Raw genomic sequence first — 15227 nt, 5'->3', positions numbered from 1 at the left:
GCTATTTTTTACATTTTTAAATTTTACATTTATTTTACTAGGCAAGTCAGTTAAGAACAAATTCTTATTTTCAATGACAGCCTAGGAACAGTGGGTTAACTGCCTGTTCAGGGGCAGAATGACAGATTTGTACCTTGTCAGTTCGGGGGTTTGAACTTGCAACATTCCGGTTACTAGTCCAACACTCTACCCACTAGGCTACCCTGCCGCCCCACACACTCACACATACTACACTGACAATACAACACACACTGGACTATACCCACACACTCACACATACTACACTGACAATACACACACACTGGGCTATACCCACACACTCACACATACTACACTGACAATACACACACACTGGGCTATACCCACACACTCACACATACTACACTGACAATGCAACACACACTGGGCTATACCCACACACTCACACATACTGCACTGACAATACAACACACACTGGGCTATACCCACACACTCACACATACTACACTGACAATACACACACACTGGGCTATACCCACACACTCACACATTCTACACTGACAATACACACACACTGGGCTATACCCACACACTCACACATACTACACTGACAATACACACACACTGGACTATACTCACACACTCACACATACTACACTGACAATGCAACACACACCGCTGTTTATACTGATTGCCAAGTCACTTTTACCCCGCCTACATGTACTCTACATATTACCTCAATCCCCTCCACTACCTCGTACCCCAGCACATTGACTCAGTACTGGTACTCCTTGTATATAGCCTCGTTATTACCTCAACTACCTCGTACCCCTGCACATTGACTCAGTACTGGTACTCCTTGTATATAGCCTCGTTATTACCTCAACTACCTCGTACCCCTGCACATTGACTCAGTACTGGTACTCCTTGTATATAGCCTCGTTATTACCTCAACTACCTCGTACCCCTGCACATTGACTCAGTACTGGTACCCCTGCACATTGACTCAGTACTGGTACCCCTGCACATTAACTCAGTACTGGTACCCCTGCACATTGACTCAGTACTGGTACCCCTGCACATTGACTCAGTACTGGTACCCCTGCACATTGACTCAGTACTGGTACCCCTGCACATTAACTCAGTACTGGTACCCCTGCACATTGACTCAGTACTGGTACCCCTGCACAATAACTCAGTACTGGTACCCCTGCACATTGACTCAGTACTGGTACCCCTGCACATTGACTCAGTACTGGTACCCCTGCACATTGACTCAGTACTGGTCCTCCTGCACATTGACTCAGTACTGGTACCCCTGCACATTAACTCAGTACTGGTACCCCTGCACATTGACTCAGTACTGGTACCCCTGCACATTGACTCAGTACTGGTACCCCTGCACATTGACTCAGTACTGGTACCCCTGCACATTGACTCAGTACTGGTACCCCTGCACATTGACTCAGTACTCGTACCCCTGCACATTAACTCAGTACTGGTACCCCTGCACATTGACTCAGTACTGGTACCCCTGCACATTGACTCAGTACTGGTACCCCTGCACATTGACTCAGTACTGGTACCCCTGCACATTGACTCAGTACTGGTACCCCTGCACATTGACTCAGTACTGGTACCCCTGTACATTGACTCAGTACTGGTACCCCTGCACATTGACTCAGTACTGGTACTCCTTGTATATAGTGTCATTACTGTTATTTTATTGTGCTACTATTTCCTTTTTGCAAATATTTCCTAGTGTTTAACTTTGCATTATTTGGAAAGGGCTTGTAAGTGGGCATCTCACAGTAACAGTCTACACCTTTTGTATTCGGCATGTGTGACAAATACAATTTAATTTGACTGCCACAGTCTTGTAGCAATCACAGTTTTAGGATTGTGTTCTAAGAAGAGGAAACGATGACAGGTACTTCAGTGGTGTGTTGTGTGGATTCTGTCCAATAATCTGGAACACATTGGCAGTGGACCCCTTCAAAAAGTTTCCCAAATGGTAAGACAAGAGCAAAGCCTCTCCTGAGTTCTGGACTCAAATATTGTTTATGTTATTTTATTCTAATAACCAGCAGAGATTACACACTTTATGCAACATGCACAAGGTTGCTGTGTACAATGTCAGTTCTCATTGATGAAAGGAACCTTGTGATCTTCTATAGGCCTCTATGTTTTATTAAGTGAGGTGATGGTGCTGCATGTATTGTGGAATGTTACATAATGCATCAGACTTGAGCGTTATGTGGAGTTTTTATCACAACTCTTGGCAATTGGTATGGGTTGGGACCAGGGACAGGGACCGAGCCGGTGGGGCAGGGCCGGTGGGGCAGGGCCGGGCGAAAGGCAGGGCCCATGCAATGCAGATGCAGCACATTTTGGTCAGCTGCAGCCTACGGGCTTTAACAGATCTACTTTGCAGTCTGAATGGGGAGTCTACGGAGGGTAGTCGTCCTGCGTTTACATTTTAAGCAGATTTTTTAGTAGACTTCAGACGGAGCCAACGAAGGCGGATGACTATGAACTTGGCCAAACTTCGTTGATAATCACACGTATACCAACGCGTAGGAGGCCATATTACATATATGTTTTTAAATTCAAAATCCTTAGTCCAAAATGACGAATGTTCTTTGGTTTTCACCTACGGCTTTAATTTAGGCGAATGCATTTCGAATCGACTAGAGCGAACTACGTTTCGCCGCGGAGTGTTACTGATTTGAATCGTGTGCAACAGTGTAGTGGTGGAGTGGTGCGGTAATCGCTGAGCCAGTCTGTGCGCTAAAATTGGTAGCTACAAATGAACTTTGTTTGTGCAGCATATGTGTACATTTAACAAAGTCGTTGTTCAAGCGCCCACTTCATTTTGTCCTTTGGATAGTTTTACAAAATATTTACATCTGTATCTTGCGAAACCAAGGACCACAGTACTGGAAGGACTTTACTGACCTCAAGATGTCAATTCTGCCTTTTACTCCCCCCATTGTGAAAAGGCTTTTGGGTTGGAAAAAAGGCGAACAGAACGGACAAGAGGAGAAATGGTGTGAAAAAGCCGTGAAAAGCCTGGTGAAGAAGTTGAAGAAAACAGGGCAACTGGATGAATTGGAAAAAGCCATCACGACACAGAATATCAACACGAAATGTATTACCATACCAAGGTAGGCGACTAGAAACATACATTGCAATGTTTGCGCAAGAAATGGAATCGATTGAATGTGACAGTTTTCAAACACAAATCTGGCTAGGTAGTTAGGTTGGACTTTCCAGTTGTAGCTTTCTCTTCCTCGCAAACAATTTGATATTGTAGCCATGGAATATTTCTCATTCAAGAATAGTTTGGCGTTTGGGCATCCTGCACAACCCATGGGTAGGTAACTAGCCAGCTAGCTAACTGAGCAAGTTATACAGTGAGCTGCCTCTTGTCTGCATCAGCAATCACAGTACAGTAAACATAGCTAGGTAGCAAATGTAGCTAGCTAGCGAGTGTTGAATGTTTTGAGGGTTGCCCGTGTTTCTTTTCAACAATAATCATTGCATGCCACTTTTGTTGCACAACGAATTCTAGTTCACTGTCCTAGCAGACAAACTACACACTACCCTCGGTAGATATATTTATGATGCAGGAAACGAGGCGAATCTGCATAGTGGAATAGACAGCTGTACTAAACACAAATGGGTGACGAAGTTATATAATTTGGCCTTAATCTGGGGCGCTTTCTACTAGGATGGTGCGTAGGCGAGACTGAATCATCGTTTTCGCCATGCAGTGCAATACATCCACTGCTGTCTTGACAGATTTCAACCCTTACACAGTAATGCCCGAACGTACTCTCCTTAAAAAAACATCAATTAGGCCTTGCCTAGTTCTTCAGATGCATCCTTGTAAGCTTGTCATGTCACTATAATGCTGAAAAGCTAGCTTCTACTTACACCTCCTTGTCAGCTCAGTCAATGTGTTGTTTGTAAACTCATCCGTGTTTATTGTACAGAGAGCTTTCATATCCTTCAGTATACGGTATCGATGTTTGGTTTATTTGCAGCCACAGTAATGTATGTAATGCTTAAGTTTGGGTAACTTCTGTGACCCTACTGCTGTCACTGTTGGTATTTCAGAACCTCACAACAAAGCAGACCTGTGATTGGCTGAAACTTTCATGTTGTCCCATAAATTCCAGCAGTTAATCAATGAATCGGCCTTCAAAATCTCATCTCCACTTTTGTCTGACATGGACTGTTGGTTAGCAAGCTGCTGGGGCGGTGGTGTGGGCTGAAGTTGGATATATTTAGCTAATCAGACACTCCCACATTCTTGTTTGACCACCACAAGTGTTGTGCATTCTTCAGTCAATTGAATATCCTCTTAGCCAGGCTTGTAGCGCTGAAGATATCTGGCCCGGAAGTATAATATGCTAATATCTCCCTAATACCCTGGCTGTAGTGCAAAAGCCCATGTCACAGACCAGTGTCATATAGTCAATGCTGGGACTGGAATGGGGGAAATCTGATCCAAGAGCAGTGCTTAGGGGGACTTCCTGCCCCTGAATAACGGCCCACATTGCCCTGGAGGTCTGTTCCTATTTATTCCCCTGTGGTGGGGCTGACAGCAGCTGCTTGCTCAGGCCTGTCGAGGTGGTCATGGGGGAGCTCTCCTGGCTAACACATGAATTCCCCAGCGCCTCATCATTACTATCCTCACAGCTGATGAGCTAGCTAAGCTACGGTAACTCACCAGACTCTCTGTTCTGTGCTCCGGATTTCACTGAGTCACAGCTGGCTTGATAGAGCTGATGGTGGTGGACTTGTATGGAACGGTAACATGTGTAGCCTATAGGACAGGTGTTTGTGGGGAGACCCTAGTTGACAAATGATAATTAAAAAATGTCTGTAAAATGTTGGCATATTGTTACATTCAATTGAGAATTGAACTCTCAGTAAATAGGCATACTTTGAATAATTTACTGTGAACAGTGGTTATTACCCATTTAGGCTTTCTGTTTTTAGAGTAGGGCTGTTCATGCCAGATTGGCCAAAAATAAATATATTTATGATGTTTTGTATCCTTCTGAGATGAAATCCATAGATGGGTCCATTGAGGGAAGTCTATACACGGGATTCCCCAGTAACACATCAGATCAAGGTACTCACTGATCTCGACCCCAAATCCTAAACCCGAGGAAGTTGAGCAACCGACCTACCAGATCTAGACCCCAAATCATAAACCTGAGGAAGTTGCGCAACTGACCTGATCTAAATGAAGCACAATTATTTCATATTGAAACAGGAGCTGTGTTAAACATTAAAGCCTGGGTGCCCGGTGTGGATTTAGAGGCCCTGAGTTGTTAGATAACATTTCAAATGGGTTTAACAGCAGCAATCTCCTCTAAGAAGCTGTGTAATCAGAGAGAGTTCTAGCCTATAGCTGGCCTAGTGGGTCATAGAGCAGTTTTAGGCCTCATGATTATTTTTTTTCTCCCTCCTGATTGTCTGAATACAAAACATCGAAATAATGATTTGTTTGTTTGGAAACCAGTAGTCTTATTTCCTGTTACATTTTTATTTTCTAAAATGTTGCGCAACAAATGGCAGTTTTCTACCCAGAGTTTGTCTTATTTTGTGGTGCAAAGCTATTGCTCGGCATGCTTCTTGGCGCCTCTACACCTTTGTGGTTTTGGACAGTCATTTTTTTTTGCTTTTTAAATAATGGGTAGTTCTGAGAAACTAAGGCTCTGGGCCAAATTCATGTCTTAGTCATTCTGCAGTGTGTACTTATGGCTTTGTGATGCCTCACACTCTCTCGCCTGAGCAATGCGGATGGCGCTGGCAGGAACTTCGGTATGAGAGGCCTGCTTAGAGGCCCACTTCCGCCTAAAACAAACATTCTCACATCTGTCAAGTCATTTTAGAGTGACTTTCTCAGAGCCAGTGGAGGCGGCTGTTAAGTGACGGAGCCTGCTCTGTTTGAGTGGGGAGAAGACTAATGTTCTCTCCCTGTCCTTTTAAATGTGCTTTAGTGAACTGTAGGCTATGTGTGGCCTTCCTAAAGTAAAATGGGACAACACTATCGTTTTCATGGGGGTCTCCCCTTTCCATAGTGGGGTCATATTAGTTTGTATCGCAAACGATCTGGACGCTACAGACAGAGGTTGGCACATCGGCGGTACCGACGTCAGACGTGTCCGTAGCTTGTGTGGGTCTTAGAGCAAAACGGAGAACACCATGGTGTTGGTGAGAGGCTAGGTCGTCATTGTAAATAAGAATTTGTTCTTAACTGACTTGCCTAGTTAAATAAAGGTTAAATAAAAAATAAATAAAATCAACAGTTTTAAGGATTAGGAGGAAGACACTTGCAGAGTCAATTCCATCTCAGCGGCTGTCAATACATTAAAATAGAATGGAATTGACAATCCTACTTGAAAATTAGGAGCCAATTAGTTTCATGAGTTGACTGTATTTTAACTGGTCTTCCCTCTTGACCCGTCCCAAACTGTAGGCCTTTACTGTGGAGCAGAGCTGAGAGAGCAGAACTGTAACAGACGGCACAGAATTCTCTCTCTCACTCTTGGTTCGGGGCCAGGACCTGGGAGCAGCAGTCTGTCTTGTCCACACACGTCCCTTTGGCTGCAGGGCTGCAGGCTGGTGCCACCGACTCACACGGCAGCATGTTTGAGCAGGAGAAAGACAGTCCCTGATTTTGTGTCTGGATTAAGGGCCATTCTGTGACTTTGGTTAATATGCCTTATTTATTTACTGTGGTATTGTTTTGGTAAAGAGTGTTGAGTATTGTTTCTTAACCTGGTATGGAAGTCAGAATTCTGCTATTGTGACAACACTAAGAGAGAGGAAGCGTGGAGAGAGAAACGGAAGCAGGAAGAACAGAGGGAGGAACTTGAGCTGATAACAAAAATAATTAACAGATTGGTGTCGCCACCACAAGTGGTCTACAGTGCTGTTGTACAGCAATAGAAGCGTGGGTGATGGTGTCTATTAGATAAAGCATGTCATGATGAATAAACTGGCCTAGTTGCGATTTTAGGAAATATTTGAGAATGCATTATACCACCGAAGTGACCTACAGTGAAATCTCAACTATGTACACACGCACTAGAGGTCGACCGATTATGATTTTTCAACACCGATACCGATTATTGGAGGACCATAAAAGCCGATACCGATTAATCGGACAATTTTATTTATTTGTAATAATGACAATTACAACAATACTGAATGAACACTTATTTTAACATAATATAATACATCAATAAAATCAATTTAGCCTCAAATAAATAATGAAACATGTTCAATTTGGTTTAAATAATGCAAAAAAAAAAAAAAGTGTTGGAGAAGAAAGTAAAAGTGCAATATGTGCCATGTAAAAAAGCTAACGTTTCAGTTCCTTGCTCAGAACATGAGAACATATGAAAGCTGGTGGTTCCTTTTAACATGAGTCTTCAATATTCCCAGGTAAGAAGTTTTAGGTTGTAGTTATTATTGGACTATTTCCCTCTATACCATCTGTATTTCATTAACCTTTGACTATTGGATGTTCTTATAGGCACTTTAGTATTGCCAGTGTAACAGTATAGCTTCCGTCCCTCTCCTCGCTCCTCCCTGGGCTCGAACCAGCAACACAACGACAATTAGCGCGCGCTAACTAGCTAGCCATTTCACTTCGGTTACACAAGCCTCATCTTGGGAGTTGATAGGCTTGAAGTCATAAACAGCGCAATGCTTGACGCACAACGAAGAGCTGCTGGCAAAACGCACGAAAGTGCTGTTTGAATGAATGTTTACGCGCCTGCTTCTGCCTACCACCACTCAGTCAGATACTTAGATACTTGTATGCTCAGTCAGATTATATGCAACGCAGGACACGCTAGATAATATCTAAAAATATCATTAACCATGTGTCGTTAACTAGGGATTATGATTAATTGTTTTTTATAAGATAAGTTTAATGCTAGCTAGCAACTTACCTTGACTTACTGCATTCACATAACAGGCAGCCTCCTTGTGGAGTGCAACGAGAAAGAGTTATTGCGTTGGACTAGTTAAGGTAGCAAGATTGGTCCCCCGAGCTGACAAAGTGAAAATCTCTTTCTGCCCCTGATCAAGGCAGTTAACCCATTGTTCCTAGACCGTCATTGAAAATAAGAATGTGTTCTTAACTGACTTGCCTAGTTAAATAAAGATTAAATAAAGGTGTAAAAAAATAAAATAAATTGGCGCCCAAAAATACCGATATCCGACTGTTATGAAAACTTGAAATTGACCCTGATCAATCGGTCGACCTCTAACACGCACACACCAAGGTTGTTATAGTAAATATTTAGTTAATTATTTAATTTCAGTTATCCCCGTTTGGAAAAACTCAAACTCCACTTAAGCTATTAACTTTTACTCCCAAAAACGAATAAAGCTAAAATATAAACCATCATGAATTATGTTAATCTAAAAAAAATATATTCTCAAAATCTGTGATTTTCAAGCTGCTGAATCTGGTGGGTAAATGCAGCCAGGAGATGGAGACGTTTCAGAAAGGCCTCGCTTGTGTATCACTGCTCCGAGGCGTCACTGCTCCGAGGCGTCACTGCTCCGAGGCGTCACTGCTCCGAGGCGTCACTGTCCCGGGGCGTCACTGCTCCGAGGCGCCGCTGCTCCGGGGCGTCACTGCTCCGAGGCGCCACTGTTCCGGGGCGTCACTGCTCCGAGGCGTCACTGCTCCGAGGCGCCACTGTTCCGGGGCGCCACTGCTCCGAGGCGTCACTGCTCCGAGGCGTCACTGTCCCGGGGCGTCACTGCTCCGAGGCGCCGCTGCTCCGGGGCGTCACTGCTCCGAGGCGCCACTGTTCCGGGGCGTCACTGCTCCGAGGCGTCACTGCTCCGAGGCGCCACTGTTCCGGGGCGTCACTGCTCCGAGGCGTCACTGCTCCGAGGCGTCACTGCTCCGAGGCGTCACTGCTCCGAGGCGTCACTGCTCCGAGGCGCCACTGCTCCGAGGCGTCACTGCTCCGAGGCGTCACTGCTCCGAGGCGCCGCTGCTCCGGGGCGTCACTAGCTAACATGGAAAAACAGACTGACGTTAGCTACCTAGACCAACACGTACTACTAGAGCTGAAACTGTGGCTTCGGATCTTGACTTTTCGGGACTCCTCTTCCTGAACGCTAAAGGTCCCAAAGTTTCGGCTCATGTGCGGTACTCTACTTAACACCGTCTCTTCTCGTAGAGAACAGGCTGCTCTGGGGAATGGTGCTCTTCATAACAGAAATGAATAAAAATTGTACTATTTGTGGGGTGCTAATATTTGTCCTGATACACACGTGTATTTTGGAAATGTGTTTCTTGCATATCCCAACTCCCCCTGAGAAACACCCACAGGGAATGGGGTCACGGCCTGGGTCAACGTTGTACAGCACCCTTGGAGCAATTAGGATTAATTACCTGGCTCAAGGGCACAGCCACAGATTTTTCACCTTGTTGGCTCCGGTATTTGAACCAGTGACCTTTCGGTTACTGGCCCAACGCTACCTGCCGCCCCTGCCAAATATAACTGCATAGTATAAAGTTACTGTAAGACAAGAAACACCACCTCATTTCTTATATTTCAGGATGTGGCCAAAACTCAAGTGTGCCACTAGGCAAAATATGTGCTTTGATTGAAACTAAAAACAGTTAGTCTTTGCTGCAGTTTAACACAATCTGCTCCGAAATGTGCTCACTGTACCTCATTCAAAAATACACTGTATAGCTCAAGTTGATCTGAATGAATATTCCCATGAAAGTGATTGAGATCACATGGTTAATATGCAGATGCTGCGTGGACATTTCACCGGTAAAACTTGAAGAATTATCATTCACGGTTTGACAGTGAGAAATGTGAAGGGAGAGTGACCACAGCAATGTGGGCATAAAGTAGACGTAAATAAACCCAGGGGTCTTCTGCTCTGGGGGACACGGGATCCGCAGCCTCTGAGACGACAACTTAAAAAGCCTTGGATTGTCATCAGCATGGGCGTCAGTTTGACTCCACTATATAAGTCACATTGAGCTTGGCGTTATCATTTTAACTGCCCGCCCCCATTGGATTGTCGTCAGCATGGGCGTCAGTTTGACTCCACTATATAAGTCACATTGAGCTTGGCGTTATCATTTTAACTGCCCGCCCCCATTGGATTGTCGTCAGCATGGGCGTCAGTTTGACTCCACTATATAAGTCACATTGAGCTTGGCGTTATCATCTGAACTGCCCGCCCCCATTGGATTGTCATCAGCATGGGCGTCAGTTTGACTCCACTATATAAGTCACATTGAGCTTGGCGTTATCATCTGAACTGCCCGCCCCCATTGGATTGTCATCAGCATGGGCGTCAGTTTGACTCCACTATATAAGTCACATTGAGCTTGGCGTTATCATTTGAACTGCCCGCCCCCATTGCAAGAAGTGACATCCTCCAAAATCACTATACAACACATGTCTCCTAGCCTCCCAGCATGCTTTCTGTTCCTAACACTAAATAATATAAAATATTTTAAGACCAAACTAAAGCAAATCAGGTCTAAAAACGAACAGATTTACGAATTAAAATCTAAAAATGAACAGTAACCTTGGCGCACACAAGTAAAGTACTGATAAAAATATATATAAACACAACATGGAAAGTACTGATAAATACAAGCGCATCATGTAAAGTGTTGGTTTCATGAGCTGAAATAAAATATCCCAGAAATTCTCACCATACGCTCAAAAACCTTATTTCTCTCAGATTCTGTACACATTTGTTTTACGTCCGTGTTAGTGAGCATTTCTCCTTTGCCAAGATAATCCATCCACCTGACAGATGTGGCCTATCAAGATAATCCATCCACCTGACAGATGTGGCCTATCAAGATAATCCATCCACCTGACAGATGTGGCCTATCAAGATCAATCATCCACCTGACAGATGTGGCCTATCAAGATAATCCATCCACCTGACAGATGTGGCCTATCAAGATAATCCATCCACCTGACAGATGTGGCCTATCAAGATAATCCATCCACCTGACAGATGTGGCCTATCAAGATAATCCATCCACCTGACAGATGTGGCCTATCAAGATAATCCATCCACCTGACAGATGTGGCCTATCAAGATAATCCATCCACCTGACAGATGTGGCCTATCAGGATCAACCATCCACCCGGACAGCTGATGAAACTGAGGAGTATTTCTGTCTGTATTTTTTTAACTCATTCTGATTATCTGGGCCTGTCTCCCCAGTGGGTGGGCCTATGGCTGTGCCCCTGCCTAGTCATGTGGGCGGTAGGTAGCCTAGTGGTTAGAGTATTGGGCCAGTAACCAAAAGGTCAGCTCGGGGATTCGATCTAGCAACAAGGTAAAAATCTGTCGTTCTGCCCCTGAACAAGGCAGTTAATCCACTGTTCCCTGGTAGGCCGTCATTGTAAATAAGAATTTGTTCTTAACTGACATTAAATAAAGGTAAAATATATATATATATATATATATATATATATATATATATATATATATATATATATATATATATTTATTTATTTATTTGAATGTGACATACAGATCAATGTACACTGCTCAAAAAAATAAAGGGAACATTTAAACAACACAATGTAACTCCAAGTCAATCACACTTCTGTGAAATCAAACTGTCCACTTAGGAAGCAACACTGATTGACAATAAATTTCACATGCTGTTGTGCAAATGGAGTAGACAACAGGTGGAAATTATAGGCAATTAGCAAGACACCCCTAATAAAGGAGTGGTTCTGCAGGTGGGGACCACAGACCACTTCTCAGTTCCTATGCTTCCTGGCTGATGTTTTGGTCACTTTTGAATGCTGGCGGTACTTTCACTCTAGTGGTAGCATGAGACGGAGTCTACAACCCAAACAAGTGGCTCGGGTAGTGCAGCTCATCCAGGATGGCACATCTATGCAAGCTGTGGCAAGAAGGTTTGCTGTGTCTGTCAGCGTAGTGTCCAGAGCATGGAGGCGCTACCAGGAGACAGGCCAGTACATCATGAGATGTGGAGGAGGCCGTTGTGCAAGGAGGAGCAGGAGGAGCACTGCCAGAGCCCTGCAAAATGACCTCCAGCAGGCCACAAATGTGCATGTGTCTGCTCAAACGGTCAGAAACAGACTCCATGAGGGTGGTATGAGGGCCCAACGTCCACAGGTGGGGGTTGTGCTTACAGCCCAACACCGTGCAGGACGTTTTTCATTTGCCAGAGAACACCAAGATTGGCAAATTCGCCACTGGCGCCCTGTGCTCTTCACAGATGAAAGCAGGTTCACACTGAGCACGTGACAGTCTGGAGACACCGTGGAGAACGTTCTGCTGCCTGCAACATCCTCCAGCATGACCGGTTTGGCGGTGGGTCAGTCATGGTGTGGGGTAGCATTTCTTTGGGGGGCCGCACAGCCCTCCATGTGCTCGCCAGAGGTAGCCTGACTGCCATTAGGTACCGAGATGAGATCCTCAGACCCCTTGTGAGACCATATGCTGGTGCGGTTGGCCCTGGGTTCCTCCTAATGCAAGACAATGCTAGACCTCATGTGGCTGGAGTGTGTCAGCAGTTCCTGCAAGAGGAAGGCATTGATGCTATGGACTGGTCCGCCCGTTCCCCAGAATCCAATTGAGCACATCTGGGACATCATGTCTCGCTCCATCCACCAACGCCACGTTGCACCACACTGTCCAGGAGTTGGCGGATGCTTTAGTCCAGGTCTGGGAGGAGATCCCTCAGGAGACCATCCGCCACATCATCAGGAGCATGCCTAGGCGTTGTAGGAAGGTCATACAGGCACGTGGAGGCCTCACACACTACTGAGCCTCATTTTGACTTGTTTTAAGGACATTACATCAAAGTTGGATCAGCCTGTAGTGTGGTTTTCCACTTTAATGTTGTGTGACTCCAAATCCAGACCAGCCATGGGTTGATAAATTTGATTTCCATTGATAATTTTTGTGTGATTTTGTTGTCCAGCACATTCAACTATGTAAAGAAAAAAGTATTGAATAAGAATATTTCATTCATTCAGATCTCGGATGTGTTATTTTAGTGTTCCCTTTATTTTTTTGAGCAGTGTATTTAAAGTGACTGATTTCCTTATATGAACGCTAACTCAGTAAAATGGTTGAACTTATTGAGTTTAATATTTTTGTTCAGTGTCGTGGTGGTGGTAGTCGTGGTTGAAGTCGTGGCCAATAGGACACAAAGCAGGCTTGTTGTCTGTGTGAAGAGTTAGTGTTCCTCTCCCCCACAGACAGATAGTGGTCAGGCCAAGGCAAAGCAGAGTAGAGCTTTCTCTCACTAATATAACCTAACTCCTGCCGCCTCCACACAGAGCAGCAGTTGCTAACCAAACAGCAGCCCACACCCTCCCCAAGGCCCCAGCAACCAGCCGCAGCACATTCCTCTGGGCTGACTAACCACGCCTCACACACACACACACACACACACTATAAGCCCCGCACACACTCAGCGCATGGAGGGAGCGTGGAGACCATGATTTTGGGCACTCACACTTAATACCATGACCAGACCTGGCACAGCACACACACATGTGCGCGCACAATACCCATGATGCCCTCTGCTTGGACACACAGAAGCAGTCAACAAGCCAAAAATGCAGATGACCCGGTGCCCACATACACTGGGGAATCGTCACACAAAACCCTCCTGTTTCTGGATGAGGTACAGTGATGGTACACGCTGGAGCTACCAGGCAGAGCAGACAGGCAACACTGTGTCCTTCTGTACCCATCTGCCAAGACTACGCACACACACACACACACACAGACGGAGACACACACCGAAGGAACAGAAAGAGAGATGTCTCAGACAGCAGTATCCACTTTCTGTCAGACAAATCAAACAATAGGGTTGAGCAGCCAGTGGTAATTACAACACAGACAAACTCTCAGTGAACCAGTGTGTATCACATCACTAGAGAACAATACAGTCTGGACTGTGACTCAGGTACCTGCTTTAAAATGTGTGGGTGTGTGTGAGGAGGAGACATTGTGATGGCTCTGAGGGGTCTGTCCCAGACAGATTGAGATTAAACACCTTTGTCGAGCGAGTCAACCAGAAAGTGTCTGTTTGTCTGTTTTAGTTAGTTTTTTAGTTGCAGTGCTCAGGCTTGTCCCTGTCTGTTTGTTTTAGTTGCAGTGCTCAGGCTTGTGTCCCTGTCTGTTTGTTTTAGTTGCAGTGCTCAGGCTTGTGTCCCTGTCTGTTTGTTTTAGTTGCAGTGCTCAGGCTAGTGTCCCTGTCTGTTTGTTTTAGTTGCAGTGCTCAGGCTAGTGTCCCTGTCTGTTTGTTTTAGTTGCAGTGCTCAGGCTAGTGTCCCTGTCTGTTTGTTTTAGTTGCAGTGCTCAGGCTAGTCTGTTTGTTTATAGTTGCAGTGCTCAGGCTTGTGTCCCTGTCTGTTTGTTTTGTTTGTTTTTAGTTGCAGTGCTCAGGCTAGTGTCCCTGTCTGTTTGTTTTAGTTGCAGTGCTCAGGCTTGTGTCCCTGTCTGTTTGTTTTGTTTGTTTATAGTTGCAGTGCTCAGGCTAGTGTCCCTGTCTGTTTGTTTTGTTTGTTTTTAGTTGCAGTGCTCAGGCTAGTCTGTTTGTTTATAGTTGCAGTGCTCAGGCTAGTCTGTTTGTTTTTAGTTGCAGTGCTCAGGCTAGTCTGTTTGTTTTTAGTTGCAGTGCTCAGGCTAGTCTGTTTGTTTATAGTTGCAGTGCTCAGGCTAGTCTGTTTGTTTATAGTTGCAGTGCTCAGGCTTGTGTCCCTGTCTGTTTGTTTTGTTTGTTTATAGTTGCAGTGCTCAGGCTTGTGTCCCTGTCTGTTTGTTTTGTTTGTTTTAGCTGCAGTGCTCAGGCTAGTGTTTCCTTGGCAATATTAGGTTAAGCATTAAGCAAAGGCCCTAAAGCAACATCCAGGGTGGTCTGCAATACCTTTTATCAGTTTGAAATCAAATGAAGCACAACGTATTTTGGTCCAGGCTAGATCCTCCCTGCCTATCTAATGGTTGAACCTATTTAACTTTCAGTTAGTATTTCATCTTGGCTGAACGAACATTAGCCTTTTCCCCGTGTGTTTGATGTTGGTGTTGAGACCACCCCAGACGCAGGCAGGCACACACACACATTGTCTCTACTCCAGCTGTGCTCACTGAAACAGGATGTGTTTGCCTGCTGTTTTGAGCTGAGGGGAAGAGAGGAAATATCTAACTAG

At 44.9% G+C, this 15227-nt stretch overlaps 1 protein-coding gene across 1 annotated transcript; it reads left to right on the top strand.

Annotated features, from left to right (window-relative positions):
- Positions 1-2731: 2731 nt before the first annotated feature.
- On the top strand, positions 2732-6949 carry smad3 (Mothers against decapentaplegic homolog 3). The gene is given in 2 exon segments (NM_001165100.1): positions 2732-3146; positions 6479-6949. Coding segments are annotated over 2 exon segments (243 nt in total). The 5' UTR covers positions 2732-2943; the 3' UTR covers positions 6519-6949.
- Positions 6950-15227: the final 8278 nt, after the last annotated feature.

Source organism: Oncorhynchus mykiss, chromosome 26, assembly GCF_013265735.2.
Source record: "Oncorhynchus mykiss isolate Arlee chromosome 26, USDA_OmykA_1.1, whole genome shotgun sequence".
In the NCBI taxonomy this organism is placed as follows: Eukaryota; Metazoa; Chordata; class Actinopteri; order Salmoniformes; family Salmonidae; genus Oncorhynchus; species Oncorhynchus mykiss.
The sequence above is the reverse complement of the archived record's forward strand: the minus strand, read 5'-3'. Positions and strand labels throughout refer to the sequence as shown.